Raw genomic sequence first — 14,490 nt, 5'->3', positions numbered from 1 at the left:
TAGATTTGAAATGTGAATACGGTTTATTTTTTTCCCCAGTAAATATACAATACACACTTCAACAGTACTATTAACCAACTTTTTATGCCAATTAAACTTTGCTGCACTAACAATACCAATGAAACACATTAATAAGTCATACTCTTCCGTGAACAAACTGTAGCCAATAAACAGTCTTTTTTTTTTAAAAAAAACAAATTAAAAACAATTCTAAGTGCTGCCACAACATCCCTTTTCTTTAAACACATTATTCACAATAAATGTTGTCTTTTTTTTTTTTTTTTTTAAAGAAGATTACTTCTTTTAAAAATGTAAATTAAAATGCATTTTAAAAAATATGTACTGTGGTTCATTGGAAGTACACTGTATAGAAAAGAGAGAGAGAGAAAAAAAAAGAAGAGACATCACCTGTAAGATAATGGAGACACTTTGCGATACACAACAACATCTTATGTAATATTGTAAGCAAATTATTAATGAACAGAAATGTACAGAAGCAGATGGACAAGTTAGTGAATATCATGGTACTGCACAGCTTTAATACTGACACACATTTACTTTCCAGTGGAAGAGATAAAACACATATTTCAAGGTAATCAGAATGGCTTAATCAATGTCTAATGATGCTGAATTTTTAATAGAATATAGTGAGTAAGGTGTTCCACCAAAGCTCAGCACAAGCTTTCAAATTAAAAGAAAAAAACCACAAGCTGATGACTGTGTTAAACATTTTCTAGAGAATTAAATTTGAATTTTACCCTGAATATTCTTTTCATATGAAAACACCAAAATAAAAACCATACATCTGTAATTATGATGCTGCCTTTATCTTGCTTCAACATTTTTTTCATGTTTTTAAATAACGGGTTTAACTATAATAGTTTAACAAGCAAGAAAATTACATATATTCATTGGTCACATATGTAAATAAATGCATACATTTTTTTCTGAACTTTTTTTGGTTTGTAACCTGCTAAGTAACAGTCTTGACCTCAAGGAAGTTAACTACCATTTTTTTTTTAATATTCAGTAGTGCTGAGTTATAGTTGATGGCTGTAGTGTTTTATCTTATCATGGAACAAGTTAATGAAATGAAAAGCAACACATATTTAGCATTGTAATTTACTTCTCTAAAATTCTGCCATTACTATAAGTGTTCTTATTACTGGTGAGTTCCAAGGCAATATATAAAACAACATAGACTGGTTATATGAAAAAAAGTATTCAAATGGAAACTTGTGTTCATGGTCAGCTAACTAACAAAAATAAGCTGTAGGATGCAATACTTAAATTAAACATCACATGAGTGGGCTATCCACATACAGTATTCTAAGAAAAGTTTGAAAACTTACTGAGATTTGAGAGGTACAGAAGATTTGGACAGAGTAATGAAAACTAATGAAGAGACAGGATGCTGTCATTCATGTCCACTTACAGAGTTTGGTTTATTCAAAAAAGTGTATAAACATGCGTTATTTCCTCATCATTGTAGGATTTGAAGCCACTCACTACAACACAGGTCAAATATTTTCTTTGCTTATAACCAACTTTTTGGATGTATTCTATTGCCAGAAATGAACGTAATGCAAGCCAAAAATAATTTGACCGTTCCTTTCCATCCAAACACTAAACATTTTACTACAAATTTAGTGAATCCAGCTCTCGCAGACTTCAGGTAACAGAACACAAAGATTTGTTTAGACTGCATCAAAACAATTAATGTCATGAATTTCAGTGGTGCAGCTCTATCCTCTATGGTACTGTACATGTATTGGAAAGATGAAATACGATACTGTGACATTTCAATTTTTTTGGAAGCAGCCTGAATATGTCTGAATAATAAATTGCATCCTTAACTACTTACTAGTTGATTCCTTGAGTGATATGGTTTGTTTCTCCTGGAAAAGCTGTCTCATGTTTTGGGTTGGAGAAATTAATGGTAATAATTCTTTTAAAACTGCAATATAAAAACAGCTTTAGTGAAACACCTTAAGTTCTTTTGTTTGTAGCAAGATTTGTTTTTCTCCCCCTTTACTTAGAGGCATGGGATGGCTAAAAAGAGATACTAAGGGCATCATTCTAGTGAAAGGGTTTAGGCCATCTCATGCCACCTTTAATTTCATATTTGCTCTTTAACCTCCCACTTCCAACTTCTGGCCCCTTTTTAAATAGGAAGAGCAACTACACTGCTTGCTTTTAAAAGATTTAAATCAGTCTCTTATGTATTCACTGACACCAGTTTTGCCTGTCACTTTCTCATTTCTACACCCCAATGGAAAACCACCTAACATACTCCCTTACATCCAGCATTATCCAAAGTAGCTTACAGTACGTAAATCTTCACACATTCAGTCTCTTTTTTTCTTCATGTCATGAGGAGTAGAGTTTTGTGCTTATCACCAAATAAAATTGCAGTGCAAACTTTAAACATAAAAGTTACACAATTAAAAGTTAATATATGGCACCACAGCCTATTAATTCACATATAGTACAACAGACCAATAAAAACAGACATGAATATGAACATAGCTAAAAAGGTGAGCTTGCATAGCAATGCAACAAAAGAAATTATATACAGAAGGAAATCCTTTCCATCCTGGAGAGTGATTTTTTTTTTCTTTCTTTTTTATATACTCCTGACAAGGAATAGCTTAAGGTGGATGGTGTATTAAAGAGAAGAACACAAGTAAAGTATCTGTGGGATATGTGTGGCTGTGTGTCTTTACATTGCATTTACAGTTCTTTTAATAGTACATAAATAAAGAAAATGTTCATTGCACTGTTTAGTGTCATCACTTCCATGAGTTCAGACCTGATGGTCCATCAGAGCAGCTTGCAATGTGTCTTCTCAACTACTCTATAGAGAGAAACAAAGAGAGAGAAAGACGTTGTATTAAAAAAAAAAAACCCAAAACACAAACCAAAGTCTATGGCAACATTACTGCAGCAAAGCATGAATATTCAGCAGGCTGGGAGAAGAGAGCTAATTGCATCCAAGTTAGAAAATGATGGATGCTACAGTTCAGCACTTACCAACACCATATCTGAGAGCACATTTCAGGGACTGTAGATCCCTATTAGCTCTCTTACAAGCTACTGATCAGTACTGAGGGTTTGGCTGCAGCAGACAGGAGGCAGACACCCCAACAGCTACATTGCTTTTACTAGTAAACATACCAGTATGCATAAAGCACCTGGGATATTGATGTTCTAGTTCAAGCAACAGGGTCAAACCTGTTGGCATCTAGTACTACCACCACATACACAGCATTAATGTGGTTTTATAGGTTTAACAGATATTGAGAGATAATAGAAAAAAGTTTGGAAAATAATTCCCCTGGACTAGGACGCTCAGGGAAGAATTGGGAAATACAACTGAAAAACTTGACTACACAGTTGATAAAAAAGGACCTCTATCTAAGGTCAAAAAGAGCAGACTACTGCTTCTCAAGGAACAAAAAGTTAAGGCATGACAGACCTGCCACTCTGCCCAACGAATGCATTCACTTCTCTAAGAAAAACTGCCGATGGCATTTCCAAAACAAGCACACTACACTGCCAAGAAAATTCTAAATTACTAGAATTTCTTTTCAATTTTCCCAGTGTTTCACTACCGTTGCACACTGAAAGATGTACTGTTGAGGTAATGTTGGTACGGTTTACATAGACTTAAACTTGTCCAAACCAAAGAACAGAAGAAATTGTTTGCATCTGATTGTCACACTCAACTTCCCTCTCTCTTCACCAGAGATTCATAATTTTTCTCTTTTTGTCTATGTGAGAGTTTGAACTGTAGCTAGAGAAAAACTTACATAATTCACCAGTAAACTGTCCTTGACTGTTTGATCCCACATAGCCTATATCGAGAAGGTCACTGGCATTGCGTTGGTGACCTCCTCGCAAGACTTCACCTTTTCTAGGTCCAGTGGATCCTTTAGAAGAAGCTGTTCCTGAAGAGCTGTGGCCACCAGGGGATGGGAAGTTGGGTTTACTATATGGTACGAGTGCCTCTTCTAGAAAAGCAAAACAAAAGAACAAAAATACCAAATAAATTCCTACATAAAGGAATGATATTCTTATATGGCTGTGAGATTCATCCCTGCTATCAGATATGTCTTTTGTCTTGACTTATAGTGAGACAATTTTACCTAAGAAAATATACAACTCATTGTTGTATCCCACAAAGAAACCAGCATGAATTTAATCTTGCTTTGATGTAAACTCATAAATTACTTTGTATTAATTATAAAAAGCCTAGATTCATTATGAGGTAGTAGATCATGAATCATAGATACTTTAATAAAAATACAATTTCCAAAACAATGCAGCTATGATTAGATTATTGCTTCAAGCCTACATGAATCTGCTTTTTCCTCTTCTTTAGCTTAAATTATGGTAACATTACTTCAATCAATTTAGATAAAGAACCACAGTATCAGCTAATTTAATTATCTTCCAGCAGCTAAGTAATTTCTAACAAAATACACTGAAGATTTTTTCCACTGGTTGTGAATTACAGCGGAAAACATTATATACGCATAATATTAGTAGCTGTAATATTTGGGGTGAGCAGATCTTCCTGCAGCTTGTTTCATGTTTCATTATGAGCAAAAGGCTTACTTTTGCTCACATGGCCTCTTCCTTTGTGAAGATCTGTAATAATAAACTGCTTGCCAGAGTAGGATTAATATCAATAAAGCATAGGACGGCATGTCTTCATGTAACATGAAGTAAAACAAGACATCACATAGGATTAGAGTTTCCAGGAGATACTGTAATAATCCTAACCTAAGAAGCAAAACAGTAGCACTGATACCATGCTAAATATAGTTTGATTCAAGAAGGAGTATTTGTGCTTAACCTTAGATAGGAAGTGCTGCTTCTGAAATAAGTGAGATATCTTATGTTTGAATCTTACATTTTTGAAGTGAACCTGGGCTGAAAGGGATTTTTTTTAATTTTGATTTTCCCGTTGTTTTCACTCTTAAGCAATCAGATGAGAAGAAGAATCTGATGAGACTTTCTTTGACAGAGGGCAGGAACACAGAAGGAAAAGTAGATAGGGATGGTTGGAAAGAAAGAGGAGATAAAAATGTTTTTATTCAGTCTTAAAGCCTTTGCAAAGTCTGCAGCAGAGGGACAATTAACTTAAAGAAATGCTAAATGAGAACGAATTCATGAAGAAACAGGATTTCATTCATTGTGCCTACTGCCACAAGTGAGTAGGACAAGGGAATTCCCCAGGTGATCTGCTGTTAAACAAAACCCATCTCTAAGGTAAAACTGTTGCAGAAGTGGGCAAGCAGCTGACTGCTTTCTCTGCCAAAGTATCTCCCTCTGGCCCTGCCCAAGGGACCCGAATATTTGTGCTGCAGGAAGTAAGGGCGTTATCTGTGTTTTGTGCTACGACCATGTGCTGTCCTTGCTGGAACATAAAGACATGCTTAAAAGGCATAGTAAAATGGCATTTAACAGCCATAGCTTCCTAAATTATGTTACCTGTTCTTTATATATCAAGGCCTAACAATAGAATCAGATGCAAACCTGGTTTCCAGAGGCTGGCTAAAATATGGAACAGCTTTCATTATGACAGCAATAAAGCAAGCAGCATAAATCAGTTTAGCAGAAAGCTGGATACATTTTAAAGGATGGAAAGAAAAGTCACTAGCACTGCAAAAGAGTTTGAAGATGACATATATAGTCAATTGATTTTTCTCATTTGTGGACTCAGGATAAGTCCTCCTTAGGGCTCAATGAAATATTGATTAAAAACAACCATGACCAGAAGCTTCACATGGGCCGTCAATGTGTACTTGCAGCTCAGAAAGCCAACTGGGTCCTGGGCTGCATCAAAAGAAACAGACGGCCAGTCGAGGGAGGTGATTCTGCCCCTCTACTGTGTTCTTGCGAGCCCCCACCTGGAGTACTGTGTCCAGTTCTGGAGTCCCCAACATGAGAAGGACACAAAGCTCCTGGAACGTGTCCAGAGCAGAGCCACTGAAATGATCGGAGGTCTGGAGCACCTCCTCTATGAAGACAGGCTGAGGAAGCTGGGGTTGTTCAGCCTGGAGAAAAGCAGGCTCTGAGGTGACCTTATAGCAACCTTCCAGTATCTGAAGGAGGCCTATAAGAAAGCTGGGGTAGGGCTTTCTACATGGTAAGAGGACAAGGGGAAATGGTTTCAAACTTGGAGAGATTTAAGTTAATCATTAAGAAGAAATTCTTTAATTAGAGGGTGGTGAGACACTGGAACAGGTTGCCCAAGGAAGTTGTGGATGCTCCCTCCCTGGAAGTGTTTAAGCCAGGATGGATGGGGCCTTGAGCAACCTGGTCTAGTGGAAGGTATAAGAAGCTGGAATAAGACAGATAAATATATATGAAGCTCTGGTCCACTGTCTGCACAAACTTTCTAAACCCCTCCCACCAGGATAATATCTCCTACAGGAATGCTTTGTCAATAGACAATATTTTATTGCTCTAGTTATCCTGAACTTGACAAGAACAAGATACCTGTATTCACTCTAGCCCTAAAATCAGTGCCTGTGTAGGGCACTGGAAATTTCAATATCAAGCTCATTTTATTTTAGGACAGATGAATTTTGAAAAGGAGGGGAGTTCTTGATAACCAGGTCAGAGAAGCATACTTAGTAATAACTTACAAAGAAACGAGATGCATAAAGTATATTTCGGCTATTTTCTATGTCTTGTACATTGTAATTAAAGTTGCTATTTCACCAAGTAGCATGAATTTCACATACTATTTTTAAAGTGTGATTTCTCATCATCATTTCACAACATGAAAAACCACTTACTTTTTATGCAGCTGAAAGATCAAGGGGTTTTATCTGTACCACTATTGTATACTTTAAAATATGTATTGTATTTTAAAATATTGTATTGCCATTTTAAATATGGGCAGTGATATTTCCTTGATTACTTTAATCAGTAAATCCTGCCCCAATGGCAGGTTTGCTAGCATACTACTATTTTTTTTTTTTTTAAACTGTCTTTGGTATTAGTGTGAGAGATTAATAAGGGACATTAATAGTAGAATAAAAATAGGAAAAAATCTGATGAGTGCCTCCAGTGTTGCTGTGGAAGCTACATTCATACCTCAAAAAACAGTGTAGCCCTGCAGAAAGCTCCACATACAGTACCAGTTTGTTTTTTATTTTGTTTTATATTTAACCTTCTTAACTGTCCTCTTGCATCACTCTAATCAGCACTGGGATAACATGTGATTAGTGGGTTGAAGAACATACACTAGTAAGGGGACCTGAAACAGCAGCTTCTACTTGAGGTCAGGCTGTGAGAAAAAATCTGTGAATAATGTAGAATTATGACTTAATCTCAACATCCCCTGATACACCCATTTTTGTAGACCTGAAATCTCCATTTAGGAGATAAAGCCAGCACTCAGCAATGAGAAGGTCCTATGTAAAGGTGAAAAACTGTGCTGTCACCTTGCAGGGCCTAAGAGATGAATATTACATCATCAAATCCTTGAATAAGGAGATGACAGTGTTTTCAATCCAGCTGGAAAGAAAGTTAGTAGCTCAGAAGGATCAGCCCTCTCACTGACATGCAAAACTAACTGCTGCCAGTTTAGAAGCAAGTCGAAAGAACAAGAAAATATGTCCCTGTATATATAAATAAATACGTCTAACAGAAAGTACAGTTTAAAATCTGTCTCTTCTTCCCTGCCTGCCTGAAACTCTTCCTGTTCTTTCCACTGCTACGCTTGACAACATTATTAACTGCTGTAAGGAATGCACCAAGTTGGGTGCTAATGAGACTCCCTTGCTTCAGGAGGGCAAAAGCTTGGAGCAAAAGCTCTCACTTCTCTTTGCCTGCTCTTATATTCCAGCCCGAGCCCGGCAGAGAGGGGCATGGGGCAACCCTGGACTCCCGGCAGACACAGAGAAGCATCAAGAAGCCGTCTGAGTTGCCTCGGCTGGTGCAGCAGACACACACCTGATCCGAAGGCTTGTTTATGTTGGGCTTTCCTGAAATCCTCTTGGCGGTCTGTAGAGCTTATCCACTCCTGGGTTTGCCGCTGCCACTCTAGTGACGTCCTAGCTTGCCGGTCCAGGGAGCTCTTTGTGTCATCTACGTTCGGTGCATGCTGCCTCTCAAGAGAGCTTCCTTTCCTCTCTGCCGAGCCTCCGCGCTGCTGGCTGGGGACTACTTGCTGCCTTAAACCCTGACCAGGGGGTGGGTCAGGTGGTGGTGGAAGATCTAAAAAACGTGAATAAGATTTAGATGAACTAGTGTTTTCATTGAAACACAAGGTCTACTTGATGCAGAAATGTCCCTTGCAAACGGCATGAATCACTCCGGCCGCTGATTTTTAAAAGGAGGAAATTCCACGCTAATCAGAAATGGGTTTTTTACAGGCCACTAGTTTTTCACTCAGGTTATTGTGTTGTGAGCTCTTTCTAACTTCCATAAAAATCATTAGGCTTGAAGCTGACTTACATTTCTAAGCATGGGATTTATTTTCTGTGGGCTATACTACATTTGGCTCTATCAGTATCAGCAAACAATTAAGAAAGGCTGTGAAAAAGTGATCTGTACCAGATGCCAGAGTGATTTTTCCCCCCATCATATTGGGTCTTGCTTCATCATGCCTATTTCTGGGCTTTAAGCTTGAGGCTTAAACTCAAAATTAATATGTAAAACTTCATCAAAATGCAAAAAATTCCACAAAATGTGGGAAAAAAAAATGTTCACGGAACCTACTATCATTGAAAAAGCATCAACACATGTCTGGAAAATGTATGTTTAAATGGAACCACTAAACAACAGGTGAAAATTTTACTCAATTGTATTTGAATGTTCAGCCAAGAACTAGAATCTTCACAGACAAGGACAGCCACTCCTAAGCTTAGCTGTCTTGCAAAAATAACTGGTAAAAACACAATTTCAGCTGAACACTGGAAGACACTTGCCTGGTCTCTAAGAACACTTGTTTTTTTCAAATTTAGGACTTGGACTACTAAGATTCTTGTAGAATTGAAGATTGAGCTTCTAATCATATTTGTGGAGGCAAAAGTACATTCTGTTTATTACTCCTTGACACAATTATAGAATATGGATGATTATAATTCTAAACATAAGATTTTCCTGTAAGGTATATGACAGACTTACAGTAGTCCAGAAAAGCCTCATGTTATTAAAAAAAAAAAAAAAATCAGAAAAAGATAAAGCCTTTGGTATGGTAATGAACGCTTTCTCGTGTAGGATATGTTTTATATGAAGAACACTTGTTGATAATTCCATTTTTCAGCAATACATGCCTAAATAAATATGTGCAGCAGGACCAACTTTCCCAAATCTCTGTTAGTTTACATGAGCTACAGGTCTTTCCTGCTTTCTAGACTTTTGTATCTTGTGTTGCCAAGGTTTGTCAAGGAATTGAACTGGCTCAGTAAAAGGCACGGAAAAGCAAACCTACTCTTTGCCTGCCAGAAAGTGTGTTGTTTATAACTCTAGTGAAACTGAAATTAATTTTATAAAGTGGTGAGGAGGCCTTTGGAGTGAATTTATTTCAAAGGCTGTAGTCCAGCTTTAAATAATGCTACACAGACTTTTTTTCATGTCCTTGCTGCCAGAGGTGATACCTTTATCTCATGCATGGGGCAGAAATGCTTCCAATGTTCCTGAGATGTCATTCCAGTCAACATTGTCTCTTACAGATAAATGAGGACGTGCAGGTTATTTGTGTCTATGAGGGAGAGAAGTTGCATCTGATGTTGCCCCTGTACCTTTGTTCACAGCTGAAGCGCTATCCCCCTGATTAAGATATCTATCTTCTGCCTTGAACAGCCTTATAATAATCTGTCAGCAAGCTTGGTGTATGCTTTATGTTCAGCACTAATTTATTTGAGAAATTTTTAGTTATGAATATAGATGTGACCTTTCATGACAATGACTATATTTGAGTTACTGTAGGTGGAAGTGGGAGGGTATGGGAGCTTGCCAATGTTAAAATTGCTTTATAGTGTTGGCTTCCAAAAAGGCATTTCTTATAATTGATTTTATTGCAATCATAACCAGCTAATGTATAGAACCACAACACTGGCCTCTGCTTATGCAATTTGAAAAAGAGATTACTGAAGTTGTGATTTATAAGCACTTTATGGAGATGCATTGAATCCACTAAACACAGTCATAACATGACATCTGACAATGCAATTTTCCAACATGAAATATTTACCGTAAGTAGTACCATAAGCAGTATCAGACTTCTTAACATACAGTAAACTTCTTTAGACACTGCCACCTAATACTTAATAATTAGAAACTGAGAATGAAATAAGGATTGTACTTAAATTGTACTGCATGTTCTAGAGCTAGCTGAAATTCCTGGAATTACTGTAGACTTATGCTGCTGTTAACCATTGCTATTAACTCTTTCTTTAATCCATCCATAGAATGGGCATAATGATTGCCTGATGCATAGAAGTGAAATGAAAAAACATGTTTGTAAAGCCGTTTGGGTGTTTTAGAACTGTGGATGTGTTGAAATGAAAAATAAAATCAAGCTGCTACTGAAGCTTCACACAATTCTAGAAGAACTGTAGGCACTACAGAAGTAATGTAACCTAACTTCAGTCCAAGCACAGACTTACTGAACTGTATCAGACATATCTGAGAAGGTCTGTAAGAATGTTTACTAATTCTAGCCAATCATCACCTGACTAAACTGTTTGGTTTTCCACCTTTCTTATTCAAGTTGATTGTCACAGTAACACCTATCTTTCCTCTTTAATAAGAGAAGCTGGGAGAGCACTTCATTAGGACATGTGGCTTTTTATTTGCTCTGCAACTCTGTGGTGCAAATCTGCCTTAATTAATTACTAAATACGTTCTGCTATCTTGCTATCTTGCATGTATTTCTAGTCACAAGTTCCCTCCTCCAGTGCCACAGAGAACAATCTTGCCTACCCTCTCATTTCCCAGACCAGTGTATCCGTATGTGACTGCGAACACCTCTCCACACACACCTGTGAGTATGCACATACATGATGGTTAATGGGTGGCATTTTGGCTGCTGGTAAATAGAGATCAAAAGAAGTTAGTAGTCTCAATCTATCAGGCAGGCTTATTACCATATAGAGGCAAACCAACTCATTCCATCATGTCAATCACTTCAGAGAAGTTTTTAATCTAGAAATTTAGGGACATCAGCGGGATTTTCAGTGAGCATACCCAGAGTAGTATCACTGATTATCACTGTACTTCCATCTAAATTACATTTATCTTACAGGTGCCAGGTAAAACACCCATATTGAGCTACTAACTTACTGGGCCACTGGGATGTCATCCAAACTGCAACTTGCAGCCTCTAATGGCAGAATTATCAAACTTGCAAGGAAATTTATAAGTGTATTGGTGGGGAGGTGATGGTCTTATTGATTTACTAATGGAGGGATTGTGATTGAGAAGCTGTAGGACATCAGAGTGCCTGATAAGGGGTAGATAGATGTTTAGGTTGGGATTACTCCAGCCCTCCTTCAGAAGGCAAAGCACTGGCAAAATGATTCAGGCACTAGTCAAGCTTTGGCACAGCCTCTCATTATTAACTGGAAAAGCAGCAAGTTACAGAACCAGCAAGTACAAGGACATCCCTTTCTACCTGTGCCAGTGATTTGTTTTCCTAGAGGTGATAATTACTCTGACTTTTAGTTAGCTTCTGAATCACTTTCTAGCATCAGAAATAAGCATGTTCTCTACAGTGATCTACCTCAGCAAAGAATGATTTGTAAAGCACAATAGGAAGTCAGTAGCAAAGCTAATAGAAATCCTAAGCTCCAATTGTCCTTTTTAACCCCTCACTATATTTCCCTTCTGCTTCCTATTTGGGCTTTTGAAATAAAGCTAAGGAAGAGCTGTTCAATTCAATAATGTAGTTACATTGCTACTATATAGGTGACATTCCACTTTTTTGCAACTTATTAATAAGCTGTTTCAAGGAAACAGACTATTCCTTGAGCCCTAGAACTAAAAAAATCCTATTTTTTGTTATGTTGGACTGTGAGCTCAGAATCAGAGTTTTTCATCATTTTAGAGATTCATAAGGTGTTCTTCCTCTGTGGATTTGCTGTTGTCTCTGTGGCCTTTTAGGACAGGGAAATTAAAAACCAAGTTGTTCAGCAAGACAAACACGAAGACTCAATTCAGAGTCAGTCACTAGAGGATTGTGACCTGTGACTGAAGGAAATGAAGAAACAGGCTTTTAGAGGATTTGTGAGGATTGCTGTTAAAAGTAGGCATGAAGTTGTACCCTCATATGCTTATACAGTTGGGGATCAGTGTGCTACATGTTAAATATGAATATTTCTTTGGTCTTTTGTACCGTCTCACACAGTTAAAGCTAACAAGGGACAAGTTCTCAGGAAGCATACTGGAAAGGGCAGAGAAAGGTATTTAAAATAACAGATATCCAGTATGTGATGAGACTTAAAAACAGGATGCTAGGACTCATCGGGCTTGGAAACCTGAAGATCTTTGACAGACTAAGTATGTTTGACAAACTAAGTATGTTTTTATGACAAATCCAAGAGGAACCAGTATTAAGAGTATGTATTGCAGATGTACCAAAACCAGGAGAAAAATACATATAGTGATGCTTCCTACTGATACCAGGCTAGTCCAGGGCTCGATTAGGGTTCAGAACTACTGGATCTATTCCAGGTTCTCCTTCTTTCTTTTCCTAACCATAGCTTAAGCACAGTGGATCTCTCTTTGTAAAGTTCATTCCATGCAAAGCATCCAGTTAACATTTTGAATTTCTGTATACCACAGGTTCCTGAATTCATTTTGTTTTCATACACACAGGTGGCAGCAGCAATCTTTATCTTCCTTAATTGACAAATGTTCTTTTGCAAATTTAGCTATGATATTTTAGCTATCATATTTAGTAAGAGTGGAAGTGGAAATACTGTACATTTTGTGATTGTTTGTTCCTGTGGTAAGAGAGAATGAGAAAGAATCTTCTATTACTCCATGGCATTATAATGTTTTGGAACATATAGTAAGCACTTTAACTAGGTTTATAACAGACAAATGTCAAGCTAATACAGTCCAAAAACTGTTGCAGTTAGTACCTGTGTCTGAGAAGTGGACTGTTTAAGCAAATGGTATACCATAGAAATTCTGACTCAAATATATATGAAGGAAACTCAATAATATTGGTGTTTTATAAAGAATAGAGACAAGGTGATAGCAAATTCTTCTTTCTTTTTTTGTCTTCTTTTTTTTTCTTTTTTTTTTTTTTCTTTTTTTTTTTTTTTTTTAATAGATGTTAAATTCTGATTTCTTTCATTAATTCAAAATAATGCCAGATTTTACAATGGAGTCACTCTTCCATCAGTTTCACGAGCTGAACTGGTTTCTCTTTAATTTCCTGGTATCTGTACTATTGTTAAACATTTCTATAGCAATAGTTCTGAAAAGCAAAAGAATTAAGGTCCCATAGAGCATGTAGTACAAACTCACATGTACACAGAATTTGTGGTCCAAAATGCTCATAATTTAAGGGGGCGGGATATGTCAAGTAAAGGGGTTCACTTGACGTATGCACAAAAGGAGTATTGACAGCACTGGAAGTGACCCACAATTCCCATTTACTATTCACATCGACACATCTATTTAATGGATCTGTGTAGGGAAAGCTCTGGAATATATCCAAGAGATGAAGGCATTAATGTTCAAACCGATTCAGATCCATATGAGTGAAGTCTAAGATACTTTAAGCTGTTTTGCCAAGTAAGATATAATGAGAACCTCTTTAGTGAATGCTTTCACTTCTGGAATCTGTTCTCCACAATCAAGGGAACTATCACAGCATACTGCAAAACTGTGTCTATTCACCTGGTTATTATGACTGGGAGGAGAGCTCTGGCAGTTTTAGTGGCCACAGTCCACCTTGCTGTTAACATATTTATACATAAAGTAGCACATAGCACATCACAAATAAACCAAACTTAAACATACTCTCTATCAAAATTATTTATTATACTACTTGTCCAAAGACAATAGTGAAGAAAGTTGGACCCTCCCAACTTGAGATAATCTATGATTCTCTGATTCTCAAATAATTTCTACTAGAAAAAGTGGGATGTTTATGCTAAAACATAAAGTTTGTTGTGCCTAGTTTTTTATTCTTACACTTTCCCCAAACAGTGGAGGAATTGTCAAGATATACTTAAGATTGGGAGCTAGACTCACTAGCATCACACCTCCTCCTGTGGTCCAGATTATGTTATGAGGGCCACTGAGACAGGTAGGACAGTCTAGCTCTTAGAATTTCCCTGCTTTTAACACTGTTAAGAGAGGTCAGCATGAGGACAGTAATCATATCTCTGTCTGCAGGACACTACAGATATCTTCTGTAATTTCTTTAATGCCGTTTTTCCATTTTCCTGTTTCTCCCCTCTGATAATTTCAGCACCTACAGAGGCCAGGCCAAAGACCAGAAGAGGC

At 37.2% G+C, this 14,490-nt stretch overlaps 1 protein-coding gene across 17 annotated transcripts in view; it reads right to left on the bottom strand.

Annotated features, from left to right (window-relative positions):
- Nucleotides 1-1,428: 1,428 nt before the first annotated feature.
- ROBO2 (roundabout guidance receptor 2) overlaps nucleotides 1,429-14,490 on the bottom strand; it is a 456,391-nt gene continuing 443,329 nt past the window's right edge. For 8 of the 17 annotated variants that reach the window (XM_071755767.1, XM_071755757.1, XM_071755803.1 and 5 more), the window contains 3 exons: nucleotides 7,975-8,238; nucleotides 3,813-4,013; nucleotides 2,627-2,857 (listed from right to left, as the gene is read on the bottom strand). In XM_071755767.1, coding sequence (XP_071611868.1) covers nucleotides 2,856-2,857; nucleotides 3,813-4,013; nucleotides 7,975-8,238 — 467 coding nt within the window. In that variant the 3' untranslated portion in view covers nucleotides 2,627-2,855. Of the gene's footprint in view, nucleotides 2,858-3,812; nucleotides 4,014-7,974; nucleotides 8,239-14,490 lie in introns of all 17 variants that reach the window. The other 9 variants (XM_071755848.1, XM_071755865.1, XM_071755896.1 and 6 more) reach the window with 5 other exon arrangements.

The sequence above is a fragment of the Heliangelus exortis genome, chromosome 1 (assembly GCF_036169615.1).
Source record: "Heliangelus exortis chromosome 1, bHelExo1.hap1, whole genome shotgun sequence".
Lineage (NCBI taxonomy): Eukaryota > Metazoa > Chordata > Aves > Apodiformes > Trochilidae > Heliangelus > Heliangelus exortis.
Note: the sequence above shows the minus strand (reverse complement) of the source record. Positions and strands in the feature narration are given on the sequence as shown.